The sequence below is a fragment of the Sparus aurata genome, chromosome 2 (genome assembly GCF_900880675.1).
Source record: "Sparus aurata chromosome 2, fSpaAur1.1, whole genome shotgun sequence".
Classification (NCBI taxonomy): domain Eukaryota; kingdom Metazoa; phylum Chordata; class Actinopteri; order Spariformes; family Sparidae; genus Sparus; species Sparus aurata.
Window position 1 is genome coordinate 14558378 of NC_044188.1, and position 22771 is coordinate 14581148.

The 22771-nt window shown below is 43.6% G+C and overlaps 1 protein-coding gene across 4 annotated transcripts in view; it reads left to right on the top strand.

Moving 5' to 3' along the window:
- sipa1l3 (signal-induced proliferation-associated 1 like 3) overlaps positions 1-22771 on the top strand; it is a 74054-nt gene that overhangs the window by 45156 nt on the left and 6127 nt on the right. For all 4 annotated transcript variants that reach the window (XM_030392357.1, XM_030392330.1, XM_030392347.1 and 1 more), the window contains 15 exons: positions 2724-3446; positions 3604-4582; positions 7191-7321; positions 10585-10773; positions 11338-11512; positions 12899-13002; positions 14634-14791; positions 14883-15465; positions 16336-16434; positions 16555-16730; positions 19201-19452; positions 20299-20481; positions 20934-21058; positions 22119-22234; positions 22316-22761. In XM_030392357.1, the coding sequence (XP_030248217.1) occupies positions 2964-3446; positions 3604-4582; positions 7191-7321; positions 10585-10773; positions 11338-11512; positions 12899-13002; positions 14634-14791; positions 14883-15465; positions 16336-16434; positions 16555-16730; positions 19201-19452; positions 20299-20481; positions 20934-21058; positions 22119-22234; positions 22316-22761 (4199 nt within the window). In that variant the 5' untranslated portion in view covers positions 2724-2963. The remainder of the gene's footprint in view (positions 1-2723; positions 3447-3603; positions 4583-7190; positions 7322-10584; positions 10774-11337; positions 11513-12898; positions 13003-14633; positions 14792-14882; positions 15466-16335; positions 16435-16554; positions 16731-19200; positions 19453-20298; positions 20482-20933; positions 21059-22118; positions 22235-22315; positions 22762-22771) is intronic.

Below are 22771 nucleotides of genomic sequence, written 5' to 3' on the forward strand. Positions count from 1 at the left end.
CACTTTGGCATGTATAACTGTGAAGCAGAGATATTCAATTCTGTGGTATTATGCTTGTCTTTAAAAAGTGTTAAAGGTTTTAAATGTTGGACTTCCAGATAGGCAACATGCTCTTTTGTTCTCACCACACAATTACTCAAAATACAAGCCTGATTTGTTGCAATGTTTACTAATATAAATGAATGCCAATAATTAATAATTTTGACATATTTGTATTATATATGTACTGTGTTGCTAGAATATCTACTGAAGTTAACATGCTAACAAGCTAGCTCGGCCCGTTCCTGGTCGAAAGCTCCTGTGTTGGTGAGGTCAACATTAACACTCCCCTCATCCCAGAGCTCCCAGTCCAAACCACTAACTGCAAGGCTAACTAGACTTAATCAATCAAACAGCAGTTATTGGTTACTCTGGTGATATGGTGCCCCTTGTTTCTTTTGAATTGGTCATATCAAGAGCTTTGTCTCTAAAAGAAATTCCATCTTTAGATTTAACTTGGTAAACTCGAAAGAAATCCCAGTTCACAGGGGCCCACACACGAACAGCAGACTTTACAAAAATACAATGTGTTTGTTGTTCAAGGCTGCCAAGATCCCACCGCCAGCATATTGTCATTGCTAGCTGTGTTAATAATGGTCATCCAGTGGAGTCATAACCACATCGTAATATTCTCGAATATGAATTCCCAGCCGGTCAGTGTGAACAACCACATCATTCACAGCCCAACAGTATGAGCGTGACTGGGATGTGTTGTTCTGAGCTGATGGTGACTGAAGGGTGCAGTGATTCAGTCTGCTGGGAACTTAGCAATGACCAGTGTACATTTTTTAGCTCACCCAACATTAAGTAAACGTGATTACAGAGTGACCCTACACAAGTGCAGTGATTGTGTAAAATGGCTGTAATAAATCATCACATTAAACCTCAGGAGAGACTAAGGATGCTTCTAAGTAAACAAGATTCTTTATAAGGCTGGTGGATTTTTAAGACATGATGCACTGTGACTGTCCTATTAAAGCACGCTGCTGTGGTTCACTGAGCAATGTACCGCTCTCATCCTTGCTCTTTCTTAACTGTCCGTTCACTCTATTTCTGGATTTACCCCACCTCACCGCTCCGGCTGTTGAGTGTCATTGTTGGGTCCTTTTCTGGGATAAGGAAACACTGATCAGTATTTTTCACCTTTTTCTGACTTTTTATAGACCAAACAACTAATCAGTTAAGCAAGAAAATAGCCGCCCGGTTTAACGACAGTGAAAATAATCGTTACTGTAGCAGGGGTTAAAGTACTAAACAGTTTTCGGGGTATTCTGGGATATGGAAATCAACTGTTATCATTCAGTGTACATTTGCTTATCAACAATAATTGATTCTACCATATTAGTCTTATTAAAACATGTGTCAATTTAAATTTTCATGTCCCTAAGACCATAATATTTTGTGAAATTATGATAAAGCTTTTATTTGACCAAAAACTAAAATCTAGTTTTGGTGAAGACAATTTAACCAGAAGAGAATAGTCGTCTTTGACTGATTTTTATGCCTAAACAAACTGAATAAATAAAAACTCTGTATTTTATGGCAGAACAAAGAAACTGACCTTAAAGGACAACACAATTTCATATGGTTTTACTTTGTTTATATGTGGCGGACCCTGCCACCTTTCCCGCTCCAAACAGTGTTCTTGGGACCCTATTTTCCTCTGAGAACCGCTTGTTCATTCAGGAAAAGATGAATATTTATGAGTTTGTATTACTTACTCAGTTTGATTTTCTTCTCCAGAACTACATGGTACCATTTTAACTGTCATCATAACTGTTGAGAATAATGATTGTGTAACACTGTGTACCATGAAACCATCATATTTTTACAAGATTGTTATTGTATGGTGAAAATCAGAGTTGCAGGTCTATCTCTAGTTGTGGTTTTGTGTTGTTTTAGCTTTACTCGAAGTAGAATAGAGTAGCTTCTGTGTCTCAGCCATGTGAAAATCAGTGCCAGCAGGATGGCAATATCAGTCATGAGCTGACTCCAACACACACATAAATTTATCATCACTGTGGGTTTGAAATGAGAGACATGAGAAGTGAATCTGCTGCAGAGGTGCTGAAGTGTTAAATTATCTGCGTGCTCTGCATTCCCTCTGTTTGGATCTGCATTACTTTCTAGTCTGATGATATTAGCTGAAGTGTTTCATTGGTTTAATCTGCGGCATAGCGGCCACAGCCTGCATGTCCTGTGGGTGACTGTTTGCGTGTGAATGCACGCGCACTGGAGTGCACAGCATGTGAGATAATAATATCCCTTGTCAGCCTCCTGAAGATTAGCCTCGACGGGAGAAATCCTGTCATATCCCCTCACCTTATTTTCTCTCTCTCTCTCTCTCCCTCTCTCTCTCTCTCTCTCTTCTCTCTCTCTCTCTCTCTCTCTCTCTCTCCCTCTCTCCCTCTCTCTCTCTCTCTCCCTCTCTCTCTCTCTCCCTCTCTCTCTCTCTCTCTCTCTCTCTCTCTCTCTCTCTCTCTCTCTCTCTCTGTCTTATCAGTCTTTCGTTGTTGTACAGTTGAGTGAGTCGGTCACAAGCTCAGTTTTTCATTGCGTCTTTGGAAAAAAATTGGGTCACACAAGCCCTGATTTCAAAAAAGTATTTCATATCTATGTATCATATCTTGGTTTTAGATTGATTTTGATTGGTTTGAGTAATTGTTTGTTCCTGTTTTTTACAGATCTGCATTAGCAGAAAATAATCCAAGAAGAAGAGGACCGGTCTTGACCCACACTGGTCCTCAATGGACCAGTGAAGTCTCTACCACCCATCCAGTTCAAAGCTATGTTTTTGGGAGCTGGAGGCCGTAGCACCGTCAGCCGAGTGTGTGTGGGGCCCCTCCTCTCCCTCTCTCCCAGCACCCCGCCTGACATGGGATGCCAACCCCCTGCCTACCTACCCTGAGCTCTCCCGGGGTACCATGAACAGCTACAGAGACAGAGGGGTCACTTGTAACTCCTCGGACCTCCTGGATGGAGGTGGAGGAGGTGGTGTTTTGCCCCAGCACACTCCGTTTCGCCACACCCCAAATGGCCACCCGGCTCCTGGCCTTGCAGACCCAGCCATGCAACCACGTGTCTCTGTGCCCAAAATGGGTGTCCGGGCACGGATTGCAGAATGGCCCCCACGCCGAGCACAGTCGAGGGAGTCGCTACTTGAAAATGGGCAGATTGGCAGCAATCGCCATGGAGATGACTTCTCCACAATTTCCTCATCAGTTCTGTCATCTGACATGGGGCTGGTGCGGGGAGGAGTTGCCAGGTTGCCACGACGGCGGTCCAAGGATGTGGAGTTCAGAGGAGGAGGGTTTGAAAGAGGTTCACCTTTGAGCCTGAGAGTGTTCCCTCCACTGAGACAGCGCTCAAACAGCGAGGTGACACTAAGCGAACAGGACGAAAATGAGGTGAGTCTTCAGCTGCTCATAAAACTGTGGTTCTATTAAAGGGATTTGTCATGAAGCTTAGGCATGACAACCTTACTTTGATTTTAATGATAGTATTGGGGAAATTACTTCCATCCAATGATGTCATTACAAACTTTTGTCCCTTCTGTGCTCCAAGGTGGAGGTCCGTGGAGGTGGCGGGATGGGGAACCTGTTCAGAGAATATGGCAGCACCTCCTCCATTGACATCCAGGGCATTCCGGAGCAGAGCTTCTTTGACATGCTGAGCCAGTTCCACCAGGAGAGGCCAGACCAGCGTAGCTCTGCGCCCGTACGCCTTGGGGAACTGCTGCGCACTCCAGACTCGCCACCAAACGCACCCCTCCCCTCTGCTCCTTCACCTGGTCCTATAGGCGGGGACGACAGAGGGACAGGAAGGAAGGACGGAGCAGAGAGGGCAAGGAAGAAAAGTGGAGGGACGGAGTCTTCTCTGGGCACCTCCTCTTTGTTCAGGAAACTTAGAAGCTCTAGTCGAGGAGAGCTGGATGGAGGGAAAGGAGATATTGGTGAGGACGGAGGTCGGGGTTCAGGGGAGGCCTCCTACAAACCCTGGGTCTGTCCCAAGAGCTTTGTCCACTTTGATGCTCAGAGTATCTTGTTTGACCTTCATGAGGCGGCGGCTCAGCGGGGTTATGCTGCCCAGAGGAGGAACACCGCAACAGGGGCATCAGCTGCTTCAGTGTCCCTGTCTGTCTCCAGATCCTCAGCTGTAAACGACCCGGTTTACTCCAGCATAGAGGATCTTACCCTGAGCCTCGACCCTGGCTCCACCCCACCCTCCCTGGGCGTGGACCCCCTGGATGGGCCTCCTGGAGCCCTAAACTCGAGCCAACTACTCCTCTGCTGCCCCCACTTTCTTAATGAGACTGGGGGCCATGGGGAGCGCAACATCAGCTTCCTCAGCTCATCAGCAGAGCGAGGAGGAGATGGAGGAGGTGACGGAGCAAGGGGCTGGCTGAGGAGGAGTAACGCCAGCGTCTCAGTGTTGGAGGTGCCTATTGAACAGCAGGTTACGAGACTGGAAAGACTGAAACTGTACAGCATAGAGCATGTAGACTTGGGGGCCAAGTACTACAGAGACTACTTCCATGGAAGAGGTAATACTGAGACACAGATATCACAAATAAGCATAAATATCCACTGATGTTGTGCTTTTAAGAATCAAACACATTGATTATACATATTGTAATACTGCTGCAATAGATGCTTAAACGTTTTTTTAGCACAATTAAAGTTTATGAAAATGTGCAGAGAACGCTTTAATTCTAATGATCACTGGTACAAGAGAGCATACTTCAAACAGGCCCAGCATGCAAGTCAAATTTGTCTTCAAAATAAGAGCTTTACAATTCACCCCATCTGAGTTTATAACTGGGTTCTTGGCGGGAGGCTTTTACTTTGAAAGTAGCGACCGTTATTAGCTTGCCACTACAACAACAAGCAGACAAGAAAGACAGCTACAGAGACCGAGGAGATGCTAGCATCACCCAGATCTCAGCGGCTGTCCAGTTGCTCATCTTGACATCCGCGGATGAAGTGATAAACTGACTGCTTTGATCAGCTGTTTCCTGGTTTTAAAACTCCCCGGCTGTGGGTCGCACAACAGTGCACGTCATCATCGACACCTCCGCCCATTTCACGTAATTGCCGGCACATCGACAGCTCAGATTTACATAGAAATGGACAGACCCCCAATTTACCGCCTTCTGTCTAAGTCCGTGGACCAAGCCGCAAAAAGGACAGCCAAATTTGCGACTTGCTGCCCTGTATAAAAACGGCGTGTGAGAAACTTTACAACAAGCATGTCAATTGATAATTTGGCCCTGAAGCATATGTACCAATTCCACTTTACATTCAGATTCTGGCTCTGTGAATTAGACAGTGTAGAAGTTGTTTGTCCAACCAGAGTTTCCCCAGTGTCATTCTTCACATCTCATCCTGTGGCAGTTAATATCCAGCTGGACCTGAGCAGAGCAGAGTGGGCCGAGCTGGCAGCACTCCCAGTTTTTATTACACATGTACCTGCCACTGGACTGTTGGCAAACTCTGAGCTGATAATACACCACCTGCCTTTCTGCTCCGTCACAAGTACCACTTAGTAATGTACTCGTCAGCCAGTGTAGCTTTGTTTTACATCTGGTTTTCAGTGTCCGAAGTAACACCTAACTTCAGACAGGAATGTTGTGCGATGTGTGACCGTCCAGACACGTGGATGTGGGCATTTCTTGTCAACATCACCCCTTCAGACAGTATGGATGAAACTTCCCCTTGGCAAGCATCATCTGGCTGCACCCTAATTAGTGGCAGATGCTGTTAGGAGCACATGTGTGCAAGCAAGCATGTGTGTTTGTGTGTGAGAGAGAGAGAGAGGGGAGAGAGAGAGAGAGGCCTGCAGCCACACAGATAAAGGTTATCATTCCAAAAATATGTTCATCTGCTGACTCTTCCAGCTTAGCTGTCCCCCACAACGCAACTGTGATTGTGCGTGTGCACAGTGACGTGCCCTGTGTGCACGTCAGAAAGCCTCATCAAAAAAGCTGACATTTTCACCACAGGACATGACATGGAAGCTAAGCAGGCCTGAGTCTCTAACGTCGTTCCGGCACACTCCAGTCGGATGGGGGTAGAAGAGGAATACTTGTCAAGCTTGATTCCTCTAGAGTGTCTGGAGAATTTGTTGTTCAACTCCCACATTGCCTGTGGTGTTGGCATTACCATGGCTTAGCTTAGGAGCTTTGAAGGAGGACATGATGATGCTCATGAAACGTGGTGATAACTTTGTCTTAAATGGAGGAATGTGTTTTTGTTGTTTGCCTAATTGGTGGCTTATGACACCTAATTTTGTTAAGTTCCTGGAGAACATATTTGTTCCTGTATAGTCTTATTTTGAGATATATGTAGTCTAATTGTAGATTATGCCTTGTGTTAGCTAAATTGATTTTGGAATTATGTGAGTATTGATTATTAGATAACATGTCATAGTTTTAGTCCTGTCCTTGACACGCTCCTCTGCTGTCAGTCCTGCTAACTGCACATACAGTGGCTGGTATGTTTTCTTCCAACATCTCTTTCGCTTTATCACACTCTTCTTATCTGTCTCATCTTTATCTTTTGACGGGTACATGTACCGTTTTCTCTCTATCAAATATCAAACACTACAGAAAGGTGGGATTGAATACCTAATTGTTGCTGAGATAATGATTTATTTAAATTGTAATCTAGTTGTAATTATAATTTAATTTTTTAATTCTAGGATTTTCTTTATTTTCAGTTATTGTACTGCTTGTAACAAACAATTATAAGAGATTAGGGCTTCTACTAACAATTGCTTTCCAGATTGATTAGAAAATATTGAAACAAAATATATGCTAATCAGCTGGTCAGGAATGTCCATAAACAGCAAATCTCTATATTGGAGGAGCTAGGCGCAAAACATTTTTGATCTTTAACTCAAAGAAATGATTAAATCATCAGCTTTTTTCACAATTATTTAAAAATATGCATAATATTTTATAAAAGTCTTTAAAATGTTTCTATGAAACAACAAACAATACTCCTCACAATTTATCAGAGCCCATGTTGACATGTTTAAATGTCTTGTTTTGTTCGACCAACAGTCTAAAACTAAAAAATATTCATTTTTTAGAAAATTACGAAACCAACAAACACCCACATTGACACTGATCTCTTCTTGTTCTTCACCAGAGCACTCAAACTACTTTGGGACAGATGAGAAGATGGGCGCTGTGGCGATTAGCATCCGCAGGGAGAAACTGGAAGACACCAAAGACCTGAAAGACCAGTACCAGTACCGGCTCATCGTCAGGACGAGTGAGGTACGCTAATCTGCTGTGTGTGTGTGTGTGTGTGTGTGTGTGTGTGTGTGTGTTTGGGGATTTCTGAGCGATGACACACTGATGAGTCAGTGTGAGCGTGCACGCTCAAGTTAATTCCTTAGCTACTGTAGATTTCTTCTACTCTACCTCTCCTGTTGTGTCCTTACCTGCGATTCTCCTCACCCTTGTGCCCAGATTTTAACCTTCCCTCTTCTTTCCTCACCCCCTCACCCCCTCTCCCATCTGCCAGTGGAAAATTCCACCTGCCCGCTCTCAGCTCAGCAAAGCCAAACCAAACACTGGCTGCTCTGGCCAAAGTGTTTGGCGTGCTCTCAGCGGGAGCACACCCAACCACTTTTCCACTTTGATGAATCAAATACTCGTAATGTGTTAAATGGCGGGCGGGTGATCAGGAAGAAATTAGCTCCTCTGCAGTCTCCATCAGCATTTACGTACATGTACATTGTGAATTCCTGCTTCCAGAGTATCAAACTTCATATTTAAAATTTGTTCATGATTGATGTGTGGTATCAATATGAACTTGTTATTGACAGACAATTAATCTACAACTGTTCTGTTTATTGATAAATCATGTGATTGTTATTTTTAAAGCACAAATGCGAAAATATTTACAAGTTCCAGCTTTTCAGATATGAGGCTTTTCTTTGACTTGTGCTATTAAAGTGAACAAAGCAAGACGTTTTAATATCTCACCTTGGTCTCTGAAAAACATCAGTTATCAGCATATTTTGCCACTCTCAAGACAAAGACACTAATTGTTTGTACTGGAAAAGATTGGCAAATTCATCTGAGGCAGAAAAATTACCTAGTGCATCTATGTCATGAGACAAATCCAAAGGAGTCGGACAAGTAGACCAAAAGTTGCATGCAAACTCCGACACACTGTCTAACTTGCAATAGTACATTTCTCTGCAGCCAATTTCTAGCCGATCACAGAGAGCACAGATATTGTGTTAGTTTTCTGTTTAGGTATGCACCGATTTATGGGCCAGTATTTGCCTGGTAAACTGCCATCAACCTATTGGTAAATACGATGACATTCACTGATGACGCTGGCAGATGTGTATCTGTAGTTTCACATCAATTTTGTGCAGGCACATTCATGAGCTACTCGCTCGTGACATCCCTGGCATCGGTGTGTGAGGCTTTGTAAGCACTGAAAAGCTCTTCTCACAGACTAGGTAGTTGTATAGCAGTCTAAAAGGATTTTTGAAGTCGTTACTTTTCAACAACAAATGAATCTTTTCATGTGAAAGAAGGTTGTGTTGTGTAATGAGGGGCTGAATGACCTTAAAACACATCAATTCATTTAAAGTGAAGTGCAGCTAAATTTGAATCAGGCCAGAATTTCACAATCAGTGCATCCCTACTTCTGTTCTGTCTTTTCATAGGTTGTGTTAGAGAGGTCTGAGGTCTCCATGAACAGTTATTTTTATATTTTATTCAACACCTGTCTAATGTTGTCAAGGTTGCTCAAACAGCAAAGTTTGCCTCTGATCGCCATGTTCCTTCAACTATGTACAATGTTGTTTTTAGCTGGATTACATGGCTGCCTGGCCTCATCACCTTAGCTATGGAGTAACAATGGAGCGTCTCCGCCATCTAAGTACACAGAGCTCAGCTAACAGACACAACCAGCTCACACAGGCCTGCTGTTCCCACACAGAGAGAGAAAAAAAAGAGATTGATTGCAGACTTTATTCTCTCCCACTCAAGCCGCGGCTCCTCTCAAATATCCATCCCCCTAAAGTCTGTCATTTAATTCAGTGCAGCAGTGCTGACACAGCAAGGTGGTGAGACTTCCCGTTTCTCTCCTTCTCCCTCCTTCCATCATTTATACACATAGCCCTCCTGCTCAGCGTGTCGTAGTCGCACGGAAGCTGATGAGTTGAAACGAGTGCTCCGTCACTTCAGCTGCGTTGTGTCAATCAGGCTTCATTTCTCTGCGGCGCACACACGAGTCTCTGAGGTTCAACCGTCTCTCCGGCCCCTGCCAGCTCCACAGTCTGCCATGTATTTTTAATGAAGCTGCATTTGTGTGTGTGTGTAGGTGTACACGTGTGTATATGTGTGTGCAGCAAGAAGGAACAGCCCACTCCTCCCGACTGTATCTGAGGTTATTATAGTCTCACTGTTTTGAAGCAGGTCAATTTCCTCTCACCAGGGAACAGCACTCTGTGGCAGCACAATACTGAGCAGAATATTAATGCACAATACAGCTCAACTTAAAATCCTCCACACAGAGCACTTTCACTGTGTATTAGTGTGCGTGTGTGTGTGTGTGTGCGCACATGTGCACGTGCATGCGTGTGGCTGCAGGGCAGTAGGCCGTTATTATGAGTAGTGAAACCATCCCTCATCTGATAGACCCACTTCAGGTTTGCAGGCTACAAATCATCCACCTCTCCATCTCCGAGCTGTACTGCACTGTAGCTGAACTTGACCTCTGACCTCTCCCAGTAAAAGTATACTCATTTCAAACAGGGCTGCAACTAAGGATTACTTTGATTGTTGATTATTCTCTCAATTAATCAATTATTTAAAATGTCAGTGAGCCCAAGATGATGTCTTCAAATCAGTTTACTCATAGGGCAGCAAAGAGACCAGATGTATTCACATATAAGAGGCAGAAATCTTAGAAATCTGACTTCTTATTCTCAAAGATTTACCCAAACTGTAATCAGTTATTTGAATAGTTGGCGAATGATATAATAATTGACAACTTATCAATAAATCAACTGATAGGTGCAACTCTGATACCAAATAGTATTACTGTGTATGTTCTTCTGTCTGTCTTGTGTTACTGGTAGCCCAGGCTTGGTCTCAGTCAGTGGTATGTGTATTTCTTTAGTAGTTTGAACAAGAACAAACTGAGTAAGATTATTAACATGTCTAGCAAGACTGTAGATCAGCAGCAACACAGTATGTCCCTGCTTCGTAAGACCCAAGTAGCAGGTAAAGGACGGTCAAAACCCTCTCTATGGTGAATACAGTCTGTTACCATCAGGATGAAGAGAAGTGGACCATCTTTGCAGACTTTTATACCTACTGTAGCTCTCTTAAAACAAATCCTTGTGATATGAGGTGTGTGCAGTTTGCGTTCTGTTACGTTTATATTCTCAATTGCTGGTGGCCTTTATTAGCCTGTTGCGTTCAAATGGAGGGACTCTAAATCCTCTACTGGAGGGCAGAAGCTTGTATTCCTCCTTTTTTACAACATTGTTTTATTTCCCCGCATTCAGCTCGTGACCCTGCGAGGCTCCATCTTAGAGGACGCGGTGGCCTCTACGGGAAGGCACGGCACGGTGCGGGGTTTGCCGCTCAAGGAGGTTCTGGAGCAGGTCGTCCCCGAGCTTAACGTCTCCTGTTTGAGACTGGCGCTCAGCACACCCAAAGTCACCGAACAGCTCCTCAAACTGGACGAACAAGGGGTGAGTTATTAGTCTGTATTTGCACATTTTTTTCCAACTTATCTGATAAACTGAAAATCTGACGGTTGATCCCTGCAGCAGCGATGTCTCCATTGTGTCTTCAGGGCAAAATACATTAAGTTTAAATAGTGAAACACAGAGACATATGGTATGCTCGGGTACTGTGTGTAAAAATGTCTGAAACCTTTATAACAGATTTAGTGTTGGTGCAAAGTACAGAATTGGACTGAGGGCTGTGAAAGCTGAGTGAAGCAGGGTGTGGTGTGTCGAGCATGAGTGTGTGGCCATAAAAGCTTTAATGTTTAGCCATGTTCTCTCACCTTTTATTTAATGGAGGTTGAACTGCACGGCCGTGGTGTTCTGCCAGCCGTAGGCTTGTTTTTGTTTGTGTAGGCGGTTTATACAACTATCAAGTTTTGCTCAAAGTGAGTGTTTAAATGCATCGTTATCTCTAACATCTACTCTGACATTAAGCTGCATTGGACTGCAGTTTTTCAGCTGTGTTTGATTGTGGTGTTTCAGCTGTGTGTGTAGTGTTAATGTTATCTCTCTCCTCTCTTGTAGTTAAGTCAGAAGCACAAGGTGGGTGTTCTGCTGTGCCGTGCAGGCCAGAGCACTGAGGAGGAGATGTACAACAATGAGGAGGCGTCACCCGCCTTCTCTGCCTTCCTGGAGCTCCTGGGGGAGCAGGTGCTGCTCAAAGGATTCACCAAATACGCCGCACAGCTCGACACAAAGAGTGAGTCTTCACAAGAGCCCCTTTGGCTATGTTCAGACAGCAGGATAATCCGATTTGTTTCTCAATATAGATCTGAAAGACTAGATCGTGGAGCTGTTATTTGTAAGTGATCATATCGAAGTTGTGTGTCTAGATATCACCAACATATCAGTATGGGTTGATTTGGAGATGACACTGGCTTCAAACACCTCATACAAGCGGTAACGCGGCTTTCAAACGTAAAAACATGAGAAATATTGATCCATTATCTTCCCTTCCCAACAATCACGCTATCAAGTCGCAGAGCATAACGTTTATTTCAGTGTGTCTGTCCACAGACTGTTATCTGTGTTGTCGTCCATACAACTCTGCTCGTAGCCGCTCAGGTGCACTTCTGTCTCTCTGTATTTTATGTCACCGGCGTGTGTAGAGCTCGAGTAATGAAAAAGACACAACCCGATATGAGCGACCACAGCGTCCAGACTGAGAAACATCTGTTGAAATTCGATTAGAATTGCATTTCAAACCACCACCAAATGTGGTTTGGATATGATTTGCATTTCATGTGTTTTGTTTTTTGCTGTCCAGACTTCCTGAACTCAGTCTGGATATGACAAAAATGTATTTGGGCTGGTAGTCTGAACATAGTCTTTCAGACATCCACTGTGTTCCATAAACGTATTGGCTATTCCGCACAAAGATGGTGATGTTTCCAGATCAACTATTGAAACTCACAATGGTGTGCAGATAACACAAGGTTATAGCAGAATTATTAGTATTACCAAGCTCACTGTTATGAAAGTATCACTTAAAGGACCAGTGTGTAGAATTTAGTGGCATCAAGTGGTAAGGTTGCAGATTTTAACAAATGGAATACCCCTCGTTTCATCTTCCCTTAAGACGCAAAAGAGCCAGTGTTTGGTTTGTCTATTCTGGGCTACTGTAGAAACACAGGGTCCCCTATGGAAGAGAACCCAACAACAACACAAGACACAACAGTTCTTAGTTTCAGGAGATATTACACTAATAAAAACACATGTATTAATATTATATTTCATTGCTGCTAATATATTGTTCTAAATCCTCTTAAATTCTATACATTGATTATAATCTCCTATGCTATGAGAAAATAAAATCAGATGCAGAAGATAAGATACAGAAACAATGCAAATGAGCCCATTTTGCCTCTCTTTTGTCTTTAAATTGAATGTCTTGTCATACATTGCTTTTGCGAAGTTATCCTTCATTGAGAAACCTTAAATCTTCCTTAATGTTCCATTCATATCTGGATTAAGCTGCAAAGAAGATTTACATGAAAGACACCTCGAGTATGTCTGCATGACAAAATCAGATAATTTTACAGATAGATGAAGCTAGCAATGTTATGTATTTTGTGTATTTCCTCAGCCGACTCTACAGGCACCCACTCCCTGTACACCACCTACCAAGGCTACGAGGTCATGTTCCACGTGTCCACCATGCTGCCGTACATGCCCAACAACCCCCAGCAGGTAAGAGTTTATAAGCACCCCTTCCTAAATCCTGCACCATCACATACTTGCAGGCCCGAGTGTCTCAAGCCAAGTTTTTGGTGTATACAGCCGAGAAATACATCCATGAATGTCCTGTCTAGTCCCTCAAAGCCTTTCAAAGTCTGCCTGTGGTTGTAAGTTGGAGCCTTTTTCTCCGGGTTGTAAACCACAGCAAGAATTCATCAAGTGGAAACTCGTGACTTGTGTCACCCTCTTCATTTAGCCTCTTTCCAGTTTCATTCAGCTGCTCGTATTTTCATAGTCTTTGTTCTTTGTGGCTTTTTTGCCCTCTCTTTCTCTCCGGCTTCTTCTTTTGCCCTCTCGTTCCTTGACTGGATCAGAGCAGGGTGGGGTTCAGTAGTTTCTTTATTTTCTCCCTCCTTTTTTTTCTTCAAATAAAGCTGCCTTCCTACACGTTCTCCAGGGCGCTGTGTGTTTGCAACGTGGGTTGTGTGTCAGTGACCAGTGTGTAAGATAGCATTTTTTAAAGATGTATCTATTTATTGATTTTTGCGTGTGGGTCCTTTTAATGTTTTGCGTAAGTGTTGTTGTGAGAGGAACACACGGGTGAACACGTGTGTTCAGACAGGCCCTTTGGGTGCTTGGGATTTGTTTACACACTTGCAGAACAGTCATTTGTTCTTCCTCAAGCATAAATTGACCTTTTAAATTGGAATAGTATATTTTTATTAAAATACACACGGCACACACTCACTTATTGTTTATCATGTAAACAAGTTTTTTTAAGATCTTGTAAATGGTTTGTACACAAGAAATGTGAGGGTTACAGTTTTTTCTAAGAAAATTAAGTGTTTCAACAGTTTTCATTGATACCAACTAATATTAGAAGATCAAATTTTATAAATGGCACAATAACTCCATCCAGAGGTTTAGAGGCTGCAGCAGAAAGGAGGTTTGATTGCTCAAGTGAACCTCTAGGTGGCAGCATTGCCTTTAAAAATGACCTACAGCGGATGAATAGGAGAAATGTAGTGGGCATATAGAAAGTGTGAAGGCTTGTATATATAAGGGAGAGAGCACAAGATAGTCTTGCACCATCGATCAGCTGTATTTAGTCTTCTTTAGAAAGGATGCTTAAATAGAAAATAGTCAAGATGTTCATAAAAGATCAGAAATTCTCTCCGAATGATCTCTTCTAATAATAATTGTTAGTTTTTAACTGCTACATTAGCACAATCATGTACATTTTCATAAGTGCAAGTGAAGGATCCTCCTGTGGCACCATGCTGGAGAATGTGAGTATCTGTGGCCAAAAAGTGGGCCGGATTACATAATTGGTACTTTCACACTTCCCCGTGCAGATGAAGAGAGGATTGGCAAAGAGCCCCGCACAGACACAGCCTGGACTCTCTGCCATGTCTCCTACACGAAAACAGATAGACGGACAAACCAGCTCACACAGACACAAATAGCCCACACAGAATCCGAAAAACAAATTACATAAAGAGCTGTTGTTTGGCGTCTGGTTGTCTCAATCTCTCATTTCCCTTGTGAGACTTTCTCTAACGTTGACTGAGTCAGTTGTGTCAGTGCCATTTATCTTAGCTCATTTTTATTAATTTGTCATTTTTATCCCTCCTCTTGCTCAGCTCTTGAGAAAGAGGCACATAGGGAACGACATTGTCACCATAATCTTCCAGGAGCCGGGAGCGTTGCCTTTCACCCCTCAGAATATTCGCTCACACTTCCAGCATGTCTTTGTTATCGTCCGGGTGCACAACCCCTGCTCTGAAAACACCTGTTACAGGTAAATGTTAAGAACGGAGCCATCACATGTTTCATGTTTATATACGCACAACTATGATAACAATAAGTTAATCACGCCTCATTACTTTCAGTGTTGCTGTGACAAGGATGAAAGACGTGCCTCCCTTTGGCCCACCCATCCCCAGCAGCGTCACCTTCCGTGACCCAGAGACCTTCCGTAACTTTCTTCTAGCTAAAGTTATCAATGCAGAAAATGCAGCGCACAAGTCAGAGAAGTTCCACACCATGGCGACGCGAACGCGGCAGGAATACCTGCGCGACCTGGCTGAGAATTATGTCAGCAGCACGCCACTCGACTCAGCCGGCAAGCTCAACAACCTCATCTCACTCGCGTCCAAAAAACGTGAGCGCTCCAAGGCAAGAGAGGGGGCAGAGCTGGGAGCCGCGGGGGCCATCGCCTGGAGGGTCCTAGCCCAGGACTTTAGCGGAGGAGGCACTGAACTCCCCTGTGCCTTGGGTTTGTCGGCTGAATACGTCCTCCTGACAGACTGTTCCACCAAAGAGGTGGTGTTTAACTGCTTCTGCGCGGACGTGATTGGCTGGACACCAGAACGTCTGGCGGTAAAGATCTTCTATGGCAGAGGTGACCACATCGCGGTGCGGGTACCAGAGGGCTGTGCACAGGACATCAGGGAGGTGGTGCAGAGATTAAAGGTGAGAGATTATCAAGAGTAGAGGGATGGTGAACACCAAAGCAGAAAATGCACATTTGTGTGACCTTTGAGGCACAGAACTTGTATGTGTTTGTGATCATAGTGTGTAGAGGATTAGAGCTTTAAGGTGCCCTGTGTTGTTTACTTGTGTTAAATGTTTCTGTGTGTATCCTTAAGGGTAAGAGCTTTTCCTAAAAAGGCAATTGTAAATATTTCCCTGTCATTGCATTACATGCAGTGTTTGATACAGGCATCCTTGTTTATGCACTTGCAGCTTTCTTCTTTGTTGGTACGTGTAGGACATTACGCAAAAATTTTAGCCACACAGTGCAGAAGGCCACTAAAAAGCGTATTTATGAAAACAATTCCGACATCAGTACAGATGAATTGCTTTGGATGATCAAACACTTTAATCCCAGCCTATTCCATACATATTGCAATATAAACACAAATATTATAAAGCATGCAGGTACTCTGTGGATTATATAACTCACTTTTTTAACTAAATGATTTCAGGCAACTGCATGCCCTTGCTGATAAGAGGCATTTCAAATTGTGATAATCCCTGGAAAATTTGATGAATTAAAGGCTGGGAAAAGGAGATTTCCTAGACTCTAGCTAGCTTGTGTTAATCTAAGAGAAAACTAGATATTAAAAAATGAGTTAATCTTTCTAAAAATACCAAATAAACAGATAATAGAGACTGGTCAAGTCTCCAGAATCAGGGTTCAGTATTTAACGGCCTTTCAGGCTGTTTTCTTTGTCCAAGAAACTGTTTAAATTCACACACACAAATGTAATAATATTTTAAATCTATTTTTTTTATTGTATGTCGTGTTCTGTTCTGTTTTGTTCATGTTCTTCTCACCAGTCATTGACGGTGGGATGTGAGACGGTGGATATGACTCTGAGAAGAAATGGACTGGGACAACTGGGCTTCCATGTCCGCCTGGATGGCACCGTGGCTGAGGTACCATCAGATGACCATCTGCCACACCAGATCTCCTCCTCAAATACTCGTCTATGAAGATTCCTGGCTGTACATAACTGGCTTGTGTGAAGACTTTTTTTTTTCTTTGTGGTTTTGCAGGTGGAGGAGTACGGCTTTGCCTGGCAGGCGGGACTGAGACAGGGCAGTCGGTTAGTGGAGATCTGCAAGGTGGCGGCGGTGACGCTGACTCACGAGCAAATGATCGACCTGCTGAGGACGTCTGTCACGGTCAAAGTGGTCATAATTCCTCCATATGAAGAGGGAGGCCCTCGCAGGTGTGTCTCAATGCTTTATTGAGTGATTCATTTTTATTAAACAGCTGTGTTGAATACAGATGTTCAGGCAGTAGGTGACAGCACAGGAGGGTGCTGAGTGTTAGCAGGCAGGAGTGGAGGGACAAGAGAGCTAGAGTGAGTACAGGACACTCTTCACTCAAACACACAAAGGCAAGGGTGAGATAGTGGCTAGACTCCAATGTTCTGAGAGGATTTTGTGTGGGAGTGTGTGAAAAGAGGAAGCGAGTGAACAGAGAGAGAAAAAACGATGTGTGGTTCTAGAGGAAATGAGGTACGGAGACAAAGAGAAAGAAGCATTTGTTTTAACGCGAATTAGCCAAATCTGTTCTTTGTTTCTCTGTCCTTCGTATCAAGTCATCTCGTTCAGCTCGCTCCCCCTCCTCCCACAATCTTATTTCTTTCCCCTGCCGTCATCCCTTTTTAAACCTTTCATCTACACACACGGCCTTGACAGAGAGCAGAATAACGAGGCCTTATGAGACGCTGATGTGGTGTTACAGAACGGCTACGGAGGTGAAGAAATAACCACAGTGCGTGCGCGTGCGTGCGTGTGTGTGTGTGTGTGTGTGTGCGTGTGTGTGTGTGTGTGTTTCTGAGCTCCTAAATACAGTAATTGTGGCTGGATGTGTGATCGCATAGTGGTTAAATTTCTTTAATGTCAGAGGCAGTTTAATTACACCGAGTTAAATCCCTTTGACACGCACACACATGCATAAACACACACACACACACACACACACACACATACACACTCATTCTCTCTCTCAAGTAGCAGCTGATAATAAGGGTCTTGTATTTCACTCTCCCCCCTTTCTCTCTTTCTCTCTCTTTCTCTCTCTCTCATGCTCTCTCTCTCTCTCCGTCTCTCCCTCCCTCTCTCTCTGACTCGTTTCTGTGCCAGGCAAGCAGATTGCATGAGATTAAGGCCTGGAATCTGCAGGAAGGGGGGGAAAGAGACCACAAAATAAATAAATAAATAAATGAGTGGAAGTGATTAATTAAAAATGCATGCCCTGTGCGATGAAAAGGGCGGAAAGGAGGGGAGGGATACAGAGAGAGAGGGAAAAAAAAAACGGTAGGGTTGAGCGCGTTTCGAGTTGGAGAGGCAGAAGAGACGCGCTCGGTAAGGAGGACGTGTTTCAACACCACCGAGAGTGAGTGAAGTGGGTGGAGGAGAGAAAGATAGAGAAACAAAGAGAGACCAGAGTTTTTCCTTTGCTGTTCTGACTCCGTCGTGCACATGCAAGATGGATGGATACAGAGGAGAAGAGGTGTGATGTGTGTTTGACCGTGTGCGTGCATGTGTGTGTGTGTGTGATGGGGAGCTCCAGCTGTGTCACCTCCGACAGTGTGATGGAAGAAACACTGCATGTCAACATGTGGAGGCTCTGCTCTCTCTAAGGTTTGTCCTGCGGTTATGTAATGGTTTGGATATTAATCGAGTTAAAAAATGTTCTTTGATTGATCAGAACATCTCTCCACATGTCATCTTCATGTTCATTGATTATGTTTTTTCTAAATATTTTGCACTGTTCTGCGTACACTGTCATTTGTTTTGTACTAGTATTCATAATCGTATGTTTGTGTTTCTGTCATTCAATTATGTTTACATACGTAGTAGTATCTATCCATGTAGATAGTTTTGGTGTTTATCTTTTAAGTAATAACCTGTTATTCAGAATAATCCACACCGGAAATAATTTCTGATTCGGAAATAGTCCCTTTGTAAATATGTTTGTTTGTTGTTAATGTTTTGAAATTTGGGTCAACAGACAGTAAATAATCGTTGATGTAATTTTTAAGCAGAAATTGGAAGAATGTATGGTTTAGCCTCTCAGATATGAATATTTGCTTGTCTTTCATGACAAGAAATGGTTATATAAGGTTTAAGAAAAAATACTTCCCATTGACATCCCACTGAATTCAATAAATATGTTTTTGTTTTAATAAATCAAAACAAAAACATTCACAGATTGATTTTTAATGAAAATAATCATTAATTGCAGTGCTAATTTGAGTGAACAGACCCTTTAAAGGACACATCACACACTGTGTTCTCATCTCGCTCTCACAAATCTTTGCTGTGTCGTGTTTGTTTATCTCCATGTTCTTTTTTTATCTGATTTCTCCTGTGTTTTATCTCAGTGTGAATTTCACTTTGACACCATTTTTCACCCCCCCCCCCCTCACTGTTTTTCTTTTCTTCTTCTTCTTCTTCTCCTTCTTCTTCTTTCCTCCTCCTCTTGGCATTTGTCTCGTCTTGAATACATCCTCTATGCATATTTGATGCCCTCCTGTAATAGGCTGTGTGAATGAAATAATGATGATGTGTAAAAGATATGTGCTGGATATCAAGCTAGCAGGCTGCGATGAGAACATTTCGGTTGAGTGTTTGTGTCCTGAGCAGATAAAAGTTGACCTCCCCCTCATCTTCTCTCTGTGTCTTTAGGGGCTGCACAGAGGAGTACGAGATGAAGACCATGGAGCAGAAGCCAGAACCTGAGCCCCTGGCAGTGGGCTACAGACCTTCCCCTCGCCCCCAATGGCGATGGGACAGCCCGCCCATTCCTCCAGGGCTCCACAGTGCCCCCATCCCTCAGCGCTGGGCCCCCATGGGTCCCCCACCTCCTCCACTGCCCCGATCACATAAGGCCCTGATGCCTGTTCCCTACAGGGAGCCTCAGCACCTCAACTCCAAGAGGTGAGACTTCACATTAGATTACCCTTTTCTGATGAACTGCTCCTAGAAACCACTATTATAGATTTGTGTTTTATTACATTTTTTATTTATTGGTGTGACAATGTTGTTATGATGCCTTCTTGGCTGGGTCTTCCTTTGAAAAAGATTTTAATCTCAGAGAGACTTCAAAATAAAAATGAATGTTGATGTAAAATGATGTCAGCTGGATGGAAACATCACTCACTTCAGCATTTTTTTGTAGACACATTCCTCGTGCATGCAACTCAAATCACCTTCAAACAAACGTTCATGTTCTTTTTGCTTCACAGTTTGTAACCCTTCAGTCCTTTTAATTAAAAATATTTCCAATTTTGCATTAATAGAAACTGATGTTCTCTTCAAAAGTGAGAAACTGTTTGTACTTTTTGTTTTTTATTCTACTTGAACAAGACGTGTTTTTAACTAAACAGGATGCTCCTCTGCCAAAACTGAATACTCTAATTTGTCAAGGCTACTTGGGGTATAAGTGTATGACCTTAAAGTACTATGTTCTCTTTGATCATCCTCTGAGGGAATGAATATGTAACTCTGTTTATAGGGATATTTTGTGTTTTGTTTTGACCCATTTTGTTCTCAGTAGCTAACCACACGCATGTCACTTGGAGATGGTGTCACACTGCCCACTCTCAAAGTTAATAACTGCAATCAAATCCTGGCAGCATCTAACTGAATCTCTTTTGTTGCAGCTTGTTTCTCACTAATTTAGATAAATGGTTCATTGTGTTCCCTACTTGTCCGCCTCACCTCCCTGTGGTGTGCGTGTTTGCCTCTTGGTTAACCACCAGCATCTCTTTGTGCTTCCTCCAGGCCAGTGAGCTACCCAGAGAACCACTACAGTCTGTCTCCTGCAGGAGGCGACAGAGTGCTGCCCTACAGAAACCCCTCAGCCAGCTTCTCCTCGCCCTCCTCTGGCCTGGTCAGCCTCTCCACCATGGGGCCGCCTGGAATCACACCAGGGCCCTTCGTACGCTACAAACCCTCACCTGACAGGTGTGTGTGTGTGTGTGTTCTTTTTTTTTTCCCAACCTCTCCATCGCTCCTTTGATCTTGATTAAACATGTCTGATATGACTCATAACACAACATTACATTTTGTATGCTCAAGTCGCATTATATCTGTTCTTACGACGAGGCTGAATAGTGTGGTGTGATCCAGTCTGCAGTTAGACGTGTATGAACACACTGTCTCCCAGAAGGATCTGTTGTGTGGGTGGCTCTTCCTCACAGTGTGGAGGTTGATAACATCTCGCCCAACCAGAAAAATGTGTTTTTATTCAACCGCCATCAGGATGCAAAACAGCAAGTGAAATCCTCCTCTGCTCAGTCAAATCAAAACAGTCTTAGGGCTTTCTTAGTGTATTTGTTGTGTAATTATTTCACATATAACTGTGAGATGAATGTGTTTATAATAAAGTACATTCTCTCCTCCTATGATCTGTGTAGATATGGAACAGGACAGCGTTCCCTGCTGCCATATGAGCCCCACCTCAGCGTGGACATCACCTCCAGTGGAGAATCTTCTTCAGGCTTCACCAGTCAGGACAGCACCATGGAGCGCTGCAAAACTGGTACGTCACCCTTAAAAGAATTGCAAGTTATTAAAGGATACGTTTACCTAAAAGTGAATATTCAGTCATTATCTACTAACTCTCATTTCGATGGAAAGTCTTGTAGTCCACACAACAATTAAAGAAGAACAGAAAATGGAATCATGCAGCCCATCGGATATAATCTCTCTGGAAACCCAGAGATCCCAAAATAATTTGAAAAGACATTATTTACCTTTATAATATCTGAAATACTCCCTGTAGCAGCTAAGCTAAAAGTGTTGGAGCGCTGGATGTTTGAAGTGCACAAAGCTCAACCATGTGTTGAGGGTGTAGATAACATCTTTTATAAGAGTCAGTTGTAATCATGTTTTTATTTTTAGGGATGTATGGATCATATGCATATCTGTGTGTGAAAGGGGATTTTCATATTGATGACCCTGCAGCTCCCATTATCTTAAGCGTTTCTTTTTATTTAGCTCATTGTTTTAGTTTTCACCTGCAGTGTTAGTCTTGTGGTCACTCTCACAGCTTTCATCACCATTTTTTTCAGCTATCACAGCTGTCTATAGCTGTACACTTCCTGCTCAAACAGCAAACATACACAGTTAGTAACTAGGTGGTGAACATGGTGGAGGGTTTTCCAGCTAAAGACCCAGATATTTCACTCAACAGATGGTGGAGACCAAAAACAGAGGTTAAAGGAGGTTGGAAATTGGACGTACACTCCATCAGGTGGCCGAAAACGTGACTCTATATGGATGATAGTGTTGCACTGTATCAGCTGGATATGTAAATAGGCAACTGTTTGCTGACATATTTGTCAGGGCAACTTAAAATTAGATGATATGATGATGATGAAGTTAATCACCATGTCTTTTACTACATTCATTTCCTCAACATTGTTTCAGAGTGTGGGTGTACAGTAGAGTAGAGATGACAGAGTGTGATTTTGTCATTGGTGGGTGGGGGGAGGTCGGTGTTTAAATGTGCCATAAGTATTTAATCCTCTTTGCCAACCATGGAGGTTCAGTGTAATTTACTTTAATCCTGTGAGTGTCTGTGTGTGTTTTCTGTCTAGAACCCCTCTGGCATGTCCCGGCGTCGTCATCTCGAGGACCGGGTGTTGGAGGGGGGCAGAGGAGGCTACCCAGACAGGATATCCCGGGGAAAGACTCTCCAAACAGACACTCGAAGGTCAGACTTGTCATCACCCCATCTCATTCATTCATCCGTCACCTCTGAGTGTATCTGATTTTGCCCTCTTGTCGTCCGCAGGGTGAGACTCAGTACTCCAGCCACTCTAGCAGTAACACCCTGTCCAGTAACGCCTCCAGCAGCCACAGCGACGAGCGCTGGTTCGACGGAGGAGCTGGAGGAGACCGAGGAGGCGGGGGTTGCCTTGGCGACCCTGCCGACACTGACCCCGACCTTCTTAACAAGGGGGGGTCTAACGACAGCGGCATCGACGCTTCGACCCACTACAACAACACTCGCCACGGAATCATGTCCAACAGCCAGCCCCCCAAGCCCATGCACATCTTCCCTAACTACAGCGGCGTCCAGGAGTTGTCCGTGGGAAGGAACAGCAGTGGCGGAGAGGCGAGGAGACGGGAGTCTTCACCTATCATACCTGCCTCAGCCAATCAGAACAAAGGATACAGGACTAGGACATTCCCACCTCCTGGCTCCAGTGCTGATAAAATGGATGCTTTTAAACCCAGGTAAGAGAAC